The 17,382-nt window shown below is 34.7% G+C and overlaps 1 protein-coding gene across 9 annotated transcripts in view; it reads left to right on the top strand.

The window, feature by feature from the left end:
* Positions 1 to 16,087, top strand: part of PPHLN1 (periphilin 1) — a 116,949-nt gene extending 100,862 nt beyond the window's left edge. For all 9 annotated transcript variants that reach the window (XM_004428905.3, XM_014786383.2, XM_004428907.3 and 6 more), the window contains one exon: positions 15,360 to 16,087. In XM_004428905.3, the coding sequence (XP_004428962.1) occupies positions 15,360 to 15,554 (195 nt within the window). In that variant the 3' untranslated portion in view covers positions 15,555 to 16,087. The remainder of the gene's footprint in view (positions 1 to 15,359) is intronic.
* The last annotated feature ends 1,295 nt before the right edge of the window (positions 16,088 to 17,382 follow it).

The raw sequence follows: 17,382 nt of genomic DNA, 5'->3' as shown, positions 1-17,382 counted from the left end.
GGATATTTTAACCAAAATATGGTCTGTGTATTGGATTAAGGATCATTTTATGCAATCTACAAAAAAAAATTTTGCTAAGCAAACTATCAGCAAGATTCTGTATACAATTTTATACAAGGAAGTCTTATTTGTTAAAAACAACCCTGAGCCAAGATCTTTACGTTTTAAATACTTTTAAAGTCAAGGTGACTCTATATATTTAGAAGTAATAAAATTATAATACCTTTTGAGGCACTGTGTTTTAGGCTTTTCACTATTTGGAAATGACTTTGTAGTGTAAACTTTCTGCCCTACCTGATTTCAGAACACTTGTCTCTTATACTTCACTTCCTTGTAATGTTAAATCAATTAACGATTTAATTATGATCTTTACTTGATTAAGGAACAATATTTATTGACAACCCCTGTGAACAGATTCATTTACTAATCTCCAAGAATTTGTGTATGGGATCAGTTGGATAGGATGGTCAAAATGTCTGATTAAAGTTTGAGCCAAGGCCAGAATATATGATTTTAAACTTTTGAATTAATCAGAGGTAATGAAAGATCCATTTTGTTCCCAGCCTTATACTTAATGAGAGACAGATATAATGGAAGCAAAAGAAATTATATTTGCCATCAATATAATGGAGGAGGTAGGATGGACAGAAAGGAACATACATTTTTAAAATATTTAGAGTAACCCGGAAAAAGTGACCTGAAAAAACTTTGTGAAAGATGTCTTGAACAAAATTTTAAAGAAATTAAAATAGTAAAGCAAGTAAGGGAATGCAAATGCCATATGAGAGCTGGTAAAATATTGAAAAATGTATGGTGGGTGGTATTTTGGTGGGTGATGAGAAGATTTTAGTAGCTAAGATTTTATTGAAGAATTTAATTGGGTCAGATCTTGGGAGCCAGAGCAGCAGTGTTCTTAGAAGGGTTTGTCCATCTTTAAGATGATAGTGCCTGTGAGTCAGAAAGTTTAGAATAAAAAGACTAGAAGCACTTAGAAAGCTGCTGTGTTATAACAGGGTTGTATTGGTTAGGTCCATGCTAGTATTGTGACTATAGAAATAGCAAAACCAAGAAATAAGGAGGTGTATACCAGAGTCAGATTTCAGCACTGGGTACCTCTGAAAGCAGGTAAACAGTGCCTTTAAAAGTAGAACAACTTAGCAATTAATTTTTACAAATGATTTAGTGTTTGCTCAGGAAATAATTCCTAACCATAAATATTAATTTTTGGACTTTTAAATACTACAACACTGAACTTGCAGAGAGTGAAGCCACATTTTGATATTTATGCTTTGTATTGACATAGGACGCTGAAAATATGTATGAGGAGAGGAATGGTTTAATGCATTTTTCCAGGATGTGTTTATATGAAAAAGTTCTGTCTATGTTGTAGCTACGTGAGCACGCGGTAATCTTGCACGAAGCAAGGTTAAAGGGGAAACCACAGTCTGCTGTTTCTTTTGGCTCTTATAGTAAGGTGGTCAGCCTTTGACCCTTATTTTATCTGAACCAATTCAATGTTCAGTGCTGCTAATCCAAACAAAGATTTCATTTCTGGTTTTCCCTGTTATTCTTACCTAAAATATACCAATCATTCCATTCTTGGTGATTTTGCCAACCAAGAAAAGTGAGTAATTTAAAAGTATAGACTTTTAAATTCTGTCTTCAAAAAGGCTTTTTGAGGGGACCAGCCATGTGGCCTAGTGGTTAAGTTTGGCGTGCTCCAAACTTAGTGGCCCGGGTTCAGTTCCTGGATGCGGACCTACATCGCTCATTGGCGCCCATGTTGTGGTGCTGACCCACATACAAAATAGGGGAAGATTGGCACGGATGTTAGCTCAGGACGAATCTTCCTCAAGCAAAAAAGAGGAAGATTGGCACAGATGTTAGCTCAGGGCAGATCTTCCTCAGCAAAAAAAAAAAAAAAAAGCTTTTTGAGGACCAGACTCATATCTTCATTTACTAAAATTTAATGACATCATACTCGTGATTAACACCTGGTGCTTTTCTTGAGCATGAAATGGAAATAGCAATATAACTTGTTGATGTAATGGTGATAGATAGCATCATGATTCTAGACAAGTACATTCATTTGTGTGCACAATGTTCTTATAAGTATGTCTCTGGTTCTTAGAAGGAACTTCAGGATCATTTGAGAAGTCATTAGTTTTATTCATGATGTCAAGTGGACAGATCTAGATTAATTTTAAATCATTTGCCAATTACTCTATAAAATTTGCTATTGAAAGTACAGACTAGAAAATAACTGCAGATAGACCTTGAAAATATGTATTTCAATTTATATGTGATGGGATTTATGAACTTTTCCCACTGTACATAATGCCTTCAGAGATAAAAGTAAAATAATGAATTAATTTAAATACTAATTAATATTAAACTACTTTTAACATACCTGATAATGCAGTTCCTATTTTTAAAATGAAGCTGTGCTATTTCTGTTAATTATGAATAATTCTTTTCTTCTGGAAAGAAAAAAACACATCTTCGAAGTATTTAGAGTGGTGTTATATGTTATCTAATTGAAAAGCCCCTCTCTGGTAGAAGTATGATTAAGTAGACCAATAATATTCTGTTTCCTACGTTTGCATTTGATGAGATGAAAACAGATACATTACTTTTTTTTTCAGTAGGAGTAACAAAAGCTGTATTTTCCATGGAAACTCCAAGGATTGGTAATTGTTTGGCTTTTACCATGGAAAAGTATAGCCTGTCTTTAACTATGCTGGATAAAGCCTTGTGAAGCACTGTTGGCAGGTTTGCAATTGCGTTGAAGAGAAAATAGATTTATTCCATTACCTTGGTGTTTCTGCCAGTGGTAAAGCCCTGCTGATGAGCAGATACCTGCAGTGCAAGGGTCATTGCACAGGTCTGTGCTGCTCCCAGATTGCCACCCCAGCCCAGAAGGCCAGGTAACATCTACTCCATGTAGCAGTCTATTATGCTAAGTATCTGGAGAAAGTTCTTTTTGGTTACGAGTTATAAAACCCACTCAAACTACCTTTAGCAAGTTAAGGGAAAGTATTGAAAGCTTATAGGGATTTCTCATGGGGCGCAGGGCAGAAACCAGGTTTAGAGCCTGGAAGTGGAAGGCTATCTGTCAGTTTCTCTTCCTCCTTAATTTCACTTCTTTTCCTCCATGCCTCCCTCTCCGCTTACCATCCACTTTTCCTCTGTTCTGTGGCAATGTCAACATCATAAACCTGATTCATGATCTAGTAAACCCTGCGATTTGTCTTCATTACCAAAATTCCTTAAATTCTATCTTCTATAAATATCTATTTTTCAACTGGCATATAATGTAAATATAGCTGCCAGAGGCCTCTCTCAGGATGGCGGTTAGAGGTGGGGAAGGGACAGCTAAGCAGAAAATGCAGAAGCTGCCTATATACTGGAGTTATAATTACTCCTAATACTAGTCATGTTTCCTGCTCCTTCACTGGGACCTTTCCATTCAGTGACCTCTTAACAGCCCCCACTCCCATCACGTTCACTAAAAAACAGACTATGGCATACCTTTAAAAAATCTCCCAAAATTATTGCATTAGCAAGAATTGTTTTATCTTGAGCTGAAAATTCACAATACCTTGATACTGTAACAAAAATGAAAGTTTCTCTAAACTGTTGAACTTAGAAGATATATAAACTGTTTAATGTCACAGAAAACAGAGGAAAAGAAAGTAGTAGTACAACAGCATTTGTGTGCTGAAACCATAACTTCATTTTTCACTGTGAGACATGGGGAAATTTCATAGTAGGAAAAATGAATTTCCCCTAAAATCAGCTTTCCAGTATAGAATTTTAATGATGAAAGAAATGGGATGATAGAGTGAATGTACCTGGTTACTGAATCACCTGGCATAAAAAGCTAAAGAAGAACTAGCCTCCCCTGCAGAATACTTCGAAAATGTCCCATTTCAGCCATAAAATCCTCTTTAACCAACCCCAGCATAAGTAGCTTACAGAGTAGTAGTGCTTTTCCCAGCTTGGGGAAGATGGCTGATCTGACCTATTTATTTTTCATAAGTTTATCTTAGTGGCATCCCTGAAGCTGTATGGAAAAATAATCCAAGTTTCAGATTTCACTAAGAGAAGGATGAAGTATTAGACACGAAGTGCGCGTGCATGCACAGACGCGCACGCGCATCTTGTCTCATGATAGTGACCTGCCTTCCAGGCCCCTCCAAGCCACTTTCTTTACACCACTCTTTGAAATCAAGCAGATTAATTTATCTTTGCCAAGGATTTAGTCTCAGTCATGGCTTTATTTCAGTTTTGGATTTAAATAATTCTCTTGGGTTATAGCAGCAATATGATAAGGGGTAAATTAGAAACCTGGGCTGTGAATGTCAATCGTACGTCTTACATCTAACTCCCTTTAATCTCTCTGCTTCATTAATAATATAAAATCAGGATAGTGATTCTCGAGTACTTGTGAGGATTCCTGTTACATAAAATAATGTAAAAGCCTATATGACTTAATGTTTCTAATATGCCAATAGTTTCTAAATGCTATAATACCGTATGATTTCCTTCATTAAGTAGTAGATAATAACAACAATAAACAAACACATAGGGACAGAGATTGGATTGGTAGTTACCAGAGGGGAAGGGGGGAGGGAGGAGGGTGAAAGGGATAATTCGGTACATATGTGTGGTGATGGGTTGTAATTAGTATTTTGGTGGTGAACATGATGTAATCTATGCAGAAATAGAAGTACAATGATGTACACCTGAAATTTTTACAATGTTATAAACCAATGTTACTGCAATAAACAAAAAATTTTAAAAATAAAAAAAATAAAAAAAAATAAAAAAAAATAAATGCTATTATGTTTAAACAAACAAAAACCTGTTAGAATTGTAATCCATAACCATTTCTAGTCATAGAGACCTCTGCGTAGGATTCCTCCTGGTTCTCCGATTTTTCCTGTCGTGCCCTCCTTGAGGACTCACTGATTGGGCTCAGCAACTGTTAATACTTGTAGATTCTGAGCCATTTCTCCATAGCTTCACAAAGTTAAAGCAACCTTAATATTGGATTCTCTCCAACCTCCTTGTCCAGAGATGAACTGAGAGGAAGCAGAGGGGGTGGGTCTTGAAATAGCTAAGCTGCTTCCTGCTTAGTCACTGCTACTGACAGATTTCTCCTGTCAGAGGTAACTGGGTAGATGGAGGTTGCTCCTCTTAGATGTCGCAAACCAATGTAAGATTTTTCACTTATGGACCAGGCTCTTGCCAGTTACTTACTTTCATTTAGCCTTAGTCAAATCTAAAACGTGACCTTTTGTACAGTTAGGACATTGCACTTACCTGATTACTAAAGTTAAATCATTTGAGGACTGGACTACCTCATGAGCAATTTAAAATCATCTATTAATTTCTAAAAAGATTTGTTTGGAAGTAATCTCAATTAAAATAAATTTTCTTTGGATAACTCAAACTGTATGTTAGATTTTTTTTTAGTTGTATACTCGTTAGCTTCATTTAATTCTTACTCAATATAATTTCTTCTATAACAAATAGCTATATATATCAGTTCAATATATACATAAGTAATTGTACCTTTTTAACTTGATTTTTTTTTTTACTCAAGGGAAATACATTCTCAGTGACAAATATCTTTTAAGGAGCTGACTTGACATTTTAACCTGTGATCTATTTCATTGTGATGAATGTTTTAGACATTAACTTGGGAAATGTCTAAATTAAGCCTTCCCCTCCCTGCCTTTATTCAAGAATTTTTATTGTTCTCAGACATGAAAATATTAAAAGCCACATGAAAAATTTTGTCATTTTGAAAACTATTTATTGTTGACCATTTTCTCAGCAATTAAAAATTTTAAACCTATTTTATAATGTATTTAATTTCCTTTTATATCTTGTCTTCATTAAGAATATTTTTCTTTAGATTTTTAGCCTTTTTATATTTTTTGAATCTTCGAAGTTCTTTTCTCAAGCTAATAACTGACAGTGAACACAGAGTTACTTTTCCTGTTCTGCTAAATCAGATGTGAAGGGGATATTGAGTAATGAATACTTAGTTTTTCTCTAATCACAGTCTTCAGTGGTTTGTTTATTATTGTCTGGTGAATAAGAAAAAAAATGTCTACAGTGTAACATAAGTCCAAGGATAAGTTAAGCCATAAGTCCAACTGTCAGTTCAAGTCCAGCCTATTCATATTTAGCTCCATTTTGATTCCAGTCTATCCAATAACCATCTTTTCCAAAACTTCCCTGTATTCCAAGATGCATTCTTCTTTAAACATCCTATGCTTTTTTGTTTCCAAGCTTCCAGTTGCCTAGAGTAGCCAACACTGTCTCAGTGCTTTTACTTCTCCCCCTCTCCACCCAGTGTGATTGTTTCTTTGGAATTATTATAATACTCTGTATTTCTCTTAATGGCATTTACCGTATTCAGCCTTGTCTTATGGTTATCTTAAGTGCATTACTCTTTTTACTAGAATCTAATTTCCTTACGCAAGGCGCTCTATATTACTGACCAAATCAAGTGTTTTGCACATAGTAGGTGAGTTCTAGTTATCTGGCAGGCACAGTTATCTGTCATTCAAGTTTACTTCTGTATTTATAATTTCATTAATATCTGTTATTCTCAACCCACATTGAGAAGACGCAAAGCTTATCATCCAGGGTCCAAGCAAAACAGACATCTGTCTTCATTTATAAGCTGAGATGATCAGACCCATATGCCCATGATTGGACCTTATTTTGCTTTAGATCTCTCTTTCCCCTTAACATTGTATTATGAAAATTTTTGAACATTAGGACTTATACAGTATACACTCATATACTCATCATCTAGATTCTATAATTAACGTTTTATTTGCTTTGTCACATATCTATCCATTCCTCTATTCACCCATTAACTCATCTTATTTTTTGATGCATGTCAAAGTATGTTGCAAATCTCAGTACACTTCACTCCTAAATACTTCAGCATGCGTGTCATTAACTAGAGTTCAATATTTGTGGCTTTTGTTCTCTTTTTAAAGAAATAAAATACTACAGATATAGATAGAGCCCCTCTCAGATCCCTGCTGGCTCCCTCCCTTCTCAGAGCTGTCATTCTTATGTGTGTTTCTGTATTTTTAGTATATATGTGTGTATCCTTAAACTAAACAAACTATTTAAAACATACATACGCTATATATTTTCTCTGTAACTTTTTCCACTCAGTATTAATTTGAGATTTGTCTAGCTCCTGTATTCTCTGTGGGATCTGCTTTTGGCATCAGTGAAAGATTCTGTAGTCTCTGGAATTATTTCATTTATTTTTATCTATTTAGTATATATTGTGATCGAAGAACTAATAAGCCAGAAAGAGTAAAAAGGAAATCATTTAAGTATTACTCTTTGACTGAATTCTGTAAATTTATAAATTGATCTTTATTTATGGATGAGAATTCTATGAACTTTGATTGCCAAGGTTTGTTAGCGTTTATCCACTTTATTAATTTTGGAGATACTTTTTTATATAGCTGTAATATTTGTGTTCACATATTGAAGGTAGGCAGTTGAGATCTAATCCATGTGTTCATTATGCATTTCTTGGCAACCACCAGTGTTCTTTTCAGGAGCTGTGCTTTTAAGAGCCAATGGGGCTGCAGCTTTGAGAAGGACGTCTGAAAGATATCTTTTTCTATTAATATAGCACAAGCAGCAACATAGATTACAATAGTTTTGACACCTTCTGCATTACTACAGACCCAAATTAAAGGGTTTAAATTTGTCTCCAGTATTTAACATCAATATGTTGTCAGTTTTTACCCCGACCTCGTCAACACTTTAGACATTATGTTTCCTTATATATTAAGCCTCAATTGGAGTTTCTTTTTTTAACTTATATTTTTATATGCATTTCATCAAAAGATATAGAACATTTTGCAAATAATAATTATATTTTACAGTGCTCCTTTTAAAGTGGTAAGCTTTTATTTCTACTTTAATGGTAAAATAGTTGCAAATATATATTATTTAATTTATCAGGTCAACACTTGTCACTACATCTTTACCTTTTTTTCACTCCTCAATCCTCTATAATAACACTGCTTAATAGAATTTTCTGTGGTGATAGAAATGTTTTATATTGGCACTGTCCAATATAGTAGCCACTAGCACTTGAGATAGGGTTAGTGTGACCAAGGAAATGAATTTTCAATTCAATTTAATCAACTAAAATTTCAATTTAAATAGTCGCATATGGCTAGTGGCTACTGTGTTAGACAGCACAGCTCTATAATCTCCACCATGCCAATAAACTGTTCTTGCAGTTAACCCATTACCCCCTAATTTCAAAATCCAAGCAATATGTTTTGTTTCTCAGCTTCTTTGATCTTTGTCTGGCATTTGATTGACTGTATCCTTATTTTACAAGCTTTTTCCTGTGCCTTCACTCTCTCCTGATTCTTGGTCTTCCTTATTGTCTCTTCTGTGGCTATGTTTTTAGGTGTCTAGTCTTGGCTGTCTTTCGCTCTTATACATTCTCTCAGAGTGGACTTGAGCTATTCCTTGAAGATTTACTCAGTATCTACTTTGTATCAGATACTGGGGCTAAAGAGAATTTACCCCCTTCTTCAAGGAACTCCCATGGCCTCACCTGGCATCAGTGCCAAAGAGGATAAGATCTCTTTCTCTCCAACCCCTCCTCCCTCCTTTCTTCCCTCCTCAGTTTCCTTCTCCTGAAGTCTAGACTCAACACTGAACTTCCTATTGTCAGGTGCCTCAATTACATATTAGGTACTGAACTTATCTTCCATTCCCAATACCCTCCCCCTTCGAATAAATAAAAATAAAAAACCTTCCACCCATCATTCTTCACATTATCACATCTATATTGCTTCTTAATTACTCATAAAGCCTCTAATCTCATCTTTCTTAACACATCTATCACTTCATTGTCCTTTCAGGAGCCCGTAGCATTGATTCTTAACCATTTTCTCTCACTGATACATTCAAAGGATCCACTTCCTCCTTATAGCTCTTTCCCCTTTGAGGCTGAACACACCCTGTGCTTTAGCTGTGCCAAGCCAATTGAATGTCCCCAAAATGCCATTTCCTTTTCCTCCTGTATGTTTTCCTAGAGTGAATTTCTCATGTTTAAAGAATCAGTTCCAACACCATTTTCTAATACTTCCTTCTCTAGACAAAGTCAGAATGGTTGTTTCTCCTCTTTCCATCATCAATATCACTATATCTAACATATATTAAATGTTTCCTATGTAACAGACATTATTCTGACTGCTCTTTATTATCTCATTTAATCCTTATAACAGCATAGTCAGGTCTGTAGGTACTGAAACTGAGGCACAGAGCGTAAGTGACTTTTTTTCCCTTTTCTTCATTTGTGTGATTCTTTTTCTTTTTTTTTTAATTTTAATAGACTTTATTTATTAGAGCAGTTTTAGGTTTACAGAAAAATTGCAAGAAAGTACAGAGAGTTCCCACATGCTCCCTCTCTCCACAGAGCTTCCCCTATCATTATCATTTTGCATTGCTGTGATATATTTCTTATGATTGATGAACCAAAATGGATATATTAACTAAAGTCCATAGTTTACACTTTAGGGTTCACTCTTTGTGTCATATAGTTTTGTGGATTTTGACAAATGCAAAATGTATCATTCATTATCATACCATACAGAATTGTTTTACCATCCCCAAAATGCCCTGTGTTCCACCTATTTATCCCTTCCCCTTCCCCCAGCAACCACTGATCTTACTGTTTCTATAGTTTTGCCTATTCCAGAATGTCATACAGTTGGAATCATGTATTGTGTAGCCTTTTCAGACTGGCTTCTTTCACTTAGCAATAAGCATTTAAGGCTACTCCATATCTTTTTTGTGGCTTGATAGCTCATTTCTTTTTATCACCAGAATTATTCCAGTGTATGGAGGTACCATAGTTTATTCACTCAGCTATTGAAGGACATCTTGGATGCTTCCATTTTTCGCATTTATAAATAAAGCTGCTATAAATATTTGTGTGCCGGTTTCCATGTGGGCATAGTTTTCATCTCATTTGGGTAAATACCTAGGAGCACGATTGCTGGATCATATGTTAAGACTGTGTAGATTTGTAAGAAACAGCTAAACTGTCTACCAAAGTGGCCTGTATCATTTTGCATTCCCACCAGCAATGAATGAGAGTTCCTATAGCTTCACATTCTCATCAGAAATTGGAGCTGTCAGTGTTGTGGATATCACCATTCTAATAGGTGTGTTGTGGCATCTCGTTGTTTTAATTTTCACTACCCTAATGACATTTCATGTTGAACATCTTTTTATCTGCTTATTTGCTATCCAGGTGTCTTCTTTGATGAGCTATCTGTTCAAATCTTTTGCCCATTTTTTAATTGTTTTCTTATTTTTAAGTGTTAAGAGTTCTTTGTATATTTCACATACCAGTACTTTGTCAGATACATGTTTTGCAAAGATTTTCTCCCATCCTGTAGCTTATGTCTTCATTCTCTTAACAGTGTCTTTCACAGAGCAAAAAGTTTTTAATTTTAATGAAATCCAACTTACTGATTTTTTTTCTTTCATGGAACATGCTTTTGGGGTTGTCACCTAGAGTTTCTTCTTTTGTTATCTTCTTGAAGTATTATAGTTTTGCATTTTACCTTTAGGTCTGTGATCTATTTTGAGTTAATTTTTGTGAAAGGTGTAAGATCTGTATCTAGATTATTTTGCACGTGGGTGTTCAGTTGTTCTAGCACCATTTGTTAAGACTGTCCTTTCTCCATTGAATTGCCTTTGCTGCTTTGTTAAAGATCAGTTGATTATATTTGTATGAGTCTGTTTCTGGCTCTTTATTCTATACCATTGATCTATGTGCCTGTTCTTTTGACAATACATACAGTCTTGATTACTGTGACTTTATAGTAAGTCTTGTGTTTTCTCTCTTTTTTTCTTAATTAGCCTTGCTGGAGGTGTATCAATTTGATCTTTTCAAAGAACCAGCTTTTAGTTTCGTTGGTTTTCTAATTTCCTGTTTTCAATTTCATTGATTTCTGCTCTTATTATTTTTAACTTACTATGGATTTAATTTGCTTTTCTTCTTTTAGTTTCCTATCTTAGATTATTAATTTTATATCTTCTTTTCTAACCTATGCATTTAACACTATAAACTTCTCTCTGAGCACTGCTTTTGCTGCATCTCACAAATTTTGGTAAGTTGTATTTTCATTTAGTTCAAAATATTTTTTAATTTCTCTTGGGACTTCTTTGATCCATGTGTTTTTAGAAGTGCGTTGTTTAATCTCCAGATATTTTGGGATTTTCTAGACATCTGTCTGTTGATTTGTAATTTAATTCTGTTGTGGTCTGAGAGCATATTTTGTATGATTTGTATTCTTTTATATTTGTTAAGCTGTGTTTTAAGGCCCAGAATGTGGTCTATCCTGGTGAATGTTCCATGTGAGCTTGAAAAGAATGTGTAAAGTCTGAAATGGGTTTCATCAGGCCCAAATCAAAGTGTCTTCAGGGCTACACTTCCTCCAGAGGCTCTGGGGGAGAATCTGTTTCCTTGCCTTTTCCAGTTTCTAGAGGCTCCCTGCATTCCTTGGCTGGTAGCTCCTTCCTCCATCTTTAAAACTCATCACTCAACCTCTGTTTCTGCAATCACATTTCCTCTCTTTCTCTGACCCTCCTGTATTCCTTTTTAAGGACTCCTGTGATTACATTTTGCCCACCTGGATAATCCAGGATAATCTCTCAATCTCAAAATCCTTAGCATAATCACATCTGTAAAGTCCCTTATACCATGAAAGGTAACATATTCATGGGTTCAGGGATTAGGATATGGACAATTTGGGGGCAGGAGTAGAGGGCATTGTTCAGCCTACCACAGTAGTAGAGTAAGGATTTGAACTCAGTGAGCCTGCTCGTGGAACCACTTCTTTACTCTTTTGGCTTTCCTACCACCTTGCACATCTAAATGTCTCCTTTATGCTGTGTTTTAATTGTCTGTGTTTAGCTTTCCCACTAGGATGTAACCGTCTTGAAACAGGACATAGAGCATTTGAACCAAATGAGTTTAGATAAAGGAAATTATGTGGAATGATGAGACATCAACAATAGAGAAAATAGTTGTTCTCATTTGATTCCCCAGCCTTTTAAGACTGTATACATGTCTGACTTCTGCAGTTAGTTAGTTACCTCCTAATATTAATATAAATTATAAGTTAAATATTAAGGTAAATATATGCATATATATCTAGATTTAAGTAGCCTCCTGTGGCTAGTGGCTACTGATTTAGATAGCACAGGTCTGTAATATCTACCATTCCATCAAACTACTCTTACAGAACCGTAATGCATATGCTAAAGATGGTTTGTCTGAAATGAAAATTCTTCTAACAACTCATGTTGCCTTCATTTTTGGTTTCTCTTTTTGTGGGAACACAGGTAAGAACTAAAATGATATACATTTTAGAGGAGTTTTATGTCATTACAAGCAATTTTAGATGAACAAACTTGCCATTGAGGAGTTTGTTTTGCCCAATACTCTTCTTCCAGTCACCGGACAACATAATTAATTGTAAAAAGCCTTCATAGTTTTATCATATTCCTTTATTCCTAGAAGTACTTCATGAGAATTTAACTATTAACGCAGGCTACTATAATAAAAGACTGTGTAAAACCACATTTGGACAGTGTTTTCATTATGCTGGCAAATTTAACTACGTTTCTATGCAGTTTATGTGAGCCCCACCCATACTTTAACCTGTTTCCCATTTTAATGAGGTCCAATCAGGGGAAAAAGCAACAACAAAAAAATCTTCCTGTGTGGGCTGTAGATATCAAATCTGAAGATTATTAATGCATTTCCAGCTAGGGACCATAAGCAAACAAACTCCCCTACAGATAACTACACCCTTCCTGTTTGGGATTGAGTTTACTGTGGAACAGATTTCAGAAATAGGTTTCTGACAGTTGTGAATTTTATTTATAAAATGTTGGAGGGTGAGGTTCTTCCTTTAACAAAAAACTAATTATTTCCTGTCTAATACCCAACAGTGCATTTTAAGCAGTCTTTTTAGAAAATTTACCCTTTAGTAGAGAATTATGTTGCTTTGGGCAGTTCTGGTTGTTCTTGTCAACTAATGTACAAAAATTTGTCTATTTCAATGAATAATTCAAAAAGGACTTACAATTAAAAAATAAAACACAACCTTTAAATGCTTGCATTATCTTGTCTCCAGAGTGACAGTAGTTTAGAGTTTAAATAAATGTATGTACACATTTAACATGGTTTTACTTTTGATATGCAAATCTGTAGCACATTTATGTTCTGTAAATATGCTAAACGAAGAGTTACAGTTTAGGTAAAAGCAGATTTACATTAAAGAATTTGCAGGTTAATTCACAGTGTAATGTTATCCTCATCTAGTAGATCTGTTATAAAGAAGCCTATAAAATTTAGGCCACCCACAAAGTGGTCTGCTGAGGCCTGTGGTTGGTGATAGAATGCTGTTATTATGTGGCCTGACTGGTTTGGTAAGGAATTTACCTCCACTAAGACTGTGAAACATCATGGTCCTAAGTTTCCCCCACAGGGACTGCACTGGCTTAACTAAGGTTCTATGTGTTTGTTAGACCAGTTAATGTGCTCTATTGCCTTGACATCATAAGTAATATCATGTGAATGGTATACTGTTTTCTAAGTTGGTTTATTAGAATAGTAATATCAATTCTGGGTCATATAAACCTTAGGATAAACTGGAATAAATGGTTGGTTTAAATAGTTGAATTAAACTTAATGGCTATTATGAGTAAATTTCATCACTGTTTAGAAAAATGTTTGTGTGTGTATTAGTGCTGAGATGGAAAAGGCAGCTAAGGGTTTTATATATTTTAATTTCTGTGTCATTTAAAGAACTTACCCTTTTAATTTCCTTGGGGTTTGTGAATCGTTTTCAAGAGCAAGGAAATGAATTTAGTATAATTTAGTAATCTAGTACTGAGAGTCAAAATTATGTAATCTTCTTTAAATAGCTATTTTTAAGGGATCAAAAAAAATATTGCAGACATTTAAAAAATGCAGTAGTGACCACTACAACAACTAGCAATCATTTGAGGAATAAAAACTGTCATAAGCCAAGCAACGTCTCAAATCACTTCTTTCTAAAGTTTTTCAAAATGAACAAAATCCTTTTTCAGAGAATAAACATGTTATGTTGTTTTTTGTTAAATTTAGAAAAACTAAAATTAATGTAACAGTTTTTTCATTTTTTATTTTTATCTTATTTTTTTTGTGAGGAAGATCAGCCCTGAGCTAACATCCATGCCAATCTTCCTCTTTTTTGCTGAGGAATACTGGCCCTGGGCTAACATCTGTGCCTGTCTTCCTCCACTTTATATGGGACGCCGCCACAGCATGGCCTGACAAGCCGTGCCTCTGTGCGCGCCCAGGATCCGAACCCTGGCCCCCAGCAGTGGAGTGTGCACACTTAACCGCTACGTCACGGGGCCGACCCCATGTAACAGTTTTTTTAAATCAGATAATTTATATTTTACTTAATTTTCATGGAGATTTAACTGTAATTTTTCTTTAAATACATGAATTACAAAGTATGAAAAATAGCATAGAAATCTAAAATGCATTTTGTGACTACAAATTAAGGAAATTTAGCGTGGAGGAAACTTCGCAATTTGGGGGCAGGAAATTATATCTAATTGCCACTGATAAAAATTATATATACATATTGAAGTAAAATAGTAAAATATACGCTTTGAGGTAGAAAATATATACATGTACAGCCATGTGTGTATAACATATTGTTTTGATCTTAACTCTGCCTTAGTGACTTTAACTGTGGTTAAATATTTATAACTTGAAAAGTTTTTTTCAGATAGATACTTTTGGCATTCTTATAGTTGTTTGTTATACACTAAACAGAATTTTGAATTTGTCATCTGGTCATAATTCAAGCAAATAATGTGAAGTTAGGGGCTCAGAAACTTTTTTCTTCCAAACAAGTAAATGAGTAAAGCCATTGATGTGCTTTACCTAGCTAGCCTTTGTTCTTAGTTCTTCTCATCTCTGGTCTGATGTCCTTAATGCTGACAAATGCCATGTCTGACTTATACATTCAGTGATGTGATACATCAGTGTTTTTCTCTTCATTCAAATTGTCAGCAGATCTCAAAGATAGAGGTTTAAATGGCCTTTGGCAGTAGTGACTACTCAGGGCCAAGAGAGGTGCAGTTGTATTATTGTGTCTCCCTTTTAGACTGTAGCATCATAATTCTGCCAACTGAATCAGCTCAACGTTTGGCTTATTTTCGCTTTTAGCTAACCACAATGTTTTTCACCTTTCTAGGTTTACCGGCAAGACTGTGAAACTTTCGGGATGGTTGTGAAGATGCTGATTGAAAAAGATCCTTCATTAGAAAAGTCTATACAGTTTGCACTGAGACAGAATTTACATGAAATAGGTGAGCGCTGTGTTGAAGAACTCAAGCATTTCATTGCAGAGTATGACACCTCTAGTCAAGATTTTGGAGAGCCTTTTTAGATGATTACTTGCTCAGGAAAAAAAATGTTTCTAGACTTTTTTTTTTCCTGGATTGTATAAATCCTTAATATATGGAATTTTTGTGATGAAGAGAAATACTTTATGATAGTTGACCACATTTCCAATATCAAATAAACATCTAAAATAGTCTAAGATATTTTAGTTAGATTTTTTTTATCTACATGTAGAGCCTCCTGATCCATACTTATCTCACCCCTCTCCTAAAATGATGGGTCAGCTAATTTTTCAAGCTTTGAAAAAGCAGTCCTGGAGAACAGCTTTCTGTACCTACTCATGTTCTGTAGTCTTCCATAGTATGCAATCATTTGTTTGGTCAAGTTAGTGTAATTTATAGGTTAGAGATCATTTTACTTAAACATTTATAGTCTTTTTGCATTTCATAGTCAATGATACCATGTGAAAATGTGAGAATTCTGAGTTGTGATTTTATTGACTTGTTGCTTGCTTATCTTAGGCTTTGTAACTTTTAGTATGTTTAAGTATAATATCCAAATAAACTGAATACTTTGGTATCTTAGAGAATCGTTGCTTTGAGAATAATTCTCATTGTGATAACATAGAGCACTTACGTCTCTAAAAGACTCCTCACAATAAAATGCTGTTTTCCGAGTAAGTGAACTCAATGGCTTCTATTAAAATAATCCTGAGTTTCCTGGCTACTGGCACTGATGTGTGAGTCTTAAACAATAATATATATGAGACTAAGAGAAGGGGCAATTGGAGGTGAAAGATGAGCGCTATTTTCAAGTTGAGATTTCTTTTAAAATTTTGTAATCAAAAGAGAAAAATTTAGAATATGAGGGAGTAGTGGAGTTTCATTTTTTCCATAGGCCCATATTTCTCATCTCAAGAAAGAAGATGATTAATAACATATCCATGATATAACCATTTACAGATTATGCCTTTGTTAATCTCTGTAGTCTAACAAATTCTTTCTTCTGCTGCCCTTTTTGGGAGTTCTTAGCCTTTCAAAAGTGTTGTTGAAAGAAACAAAGCAGAGTAGGCAGTAAGCCCAGCATAACTACCCTTCACCAAGCAGTCTATGTAAACAATCCTTCATGAGCAAGCCGTCCAAATCACGGGTTAGTTAGGAATCTAACTGGGACGATTAAGATATTCCACTCATTTCTTGATCACTTGCATCTGCCTGAGGGCATTTAGCCAAAATATGTAATTTTGTGGCATTAGTTAGGAAACCTTAAAAATCATGTTTATTATTACTACCCAATTTCATTATCCTCCCATCCTCTTCCCATTTCCACTCTCTTCTCACTTGAATTCTGGCATTATTTTTAGTGACCTTTATTGATAGTATCTAAAGAGCTACCCCAGAGTAGATAAAAATTATATTAAAAGTGGAAACAGCAGTATAAATAATTTTAGCGGATCCTGTAATGGGTGCCTCAAAATATGTATTATGCCATTCCACAAATTTAAGAACTAATTGAAGGCAACAATTATTTTCTTAAGTTTCCTGTACGAGACCACCTTGAATTTTTATTTTTGCCATTTAGATGTTGTACATAAGCCAAAACTAAACCCCACGTATCATCTCTGGTATTCTTCCCTAATATGAACAGTGATTTTATTTGTTACCCACTTTAGAAAGACTGAGAAAGTACTGATTTTGTTTTTCCCCTGCCCACATGTTTTTTTCTCCTTAAATATTCTAATTCCAAGATTCAGTTCCTTTAGCCAAGATGTCACCAGTTTAAAAATAAAACTTGAGAAACAAGGCAAAGGAGTTATTCACCTAGTTGAAATTCATTAAACTAGAAAGTTTTACTCACAGATGCATTTAAATATA

This window comes from Ceratotherium simum, chromosome 17 (assembly GCF_057802395.1).
Source record: "Ceratotherium simum simum isolate JZ-2026a chromosome 17, ASM5780239v1, whole genome shotgun sequence".
Lineage (NCBI taxonomy): Eukaryota > Metazoa > Chordata > Mammalia > Perissodactyla > Rhinocerotidae > Ceratotherium > Ceratotherium simum.
This window is presented reverse-complemented; position numbering and strand designations above follow the sequence as displayed.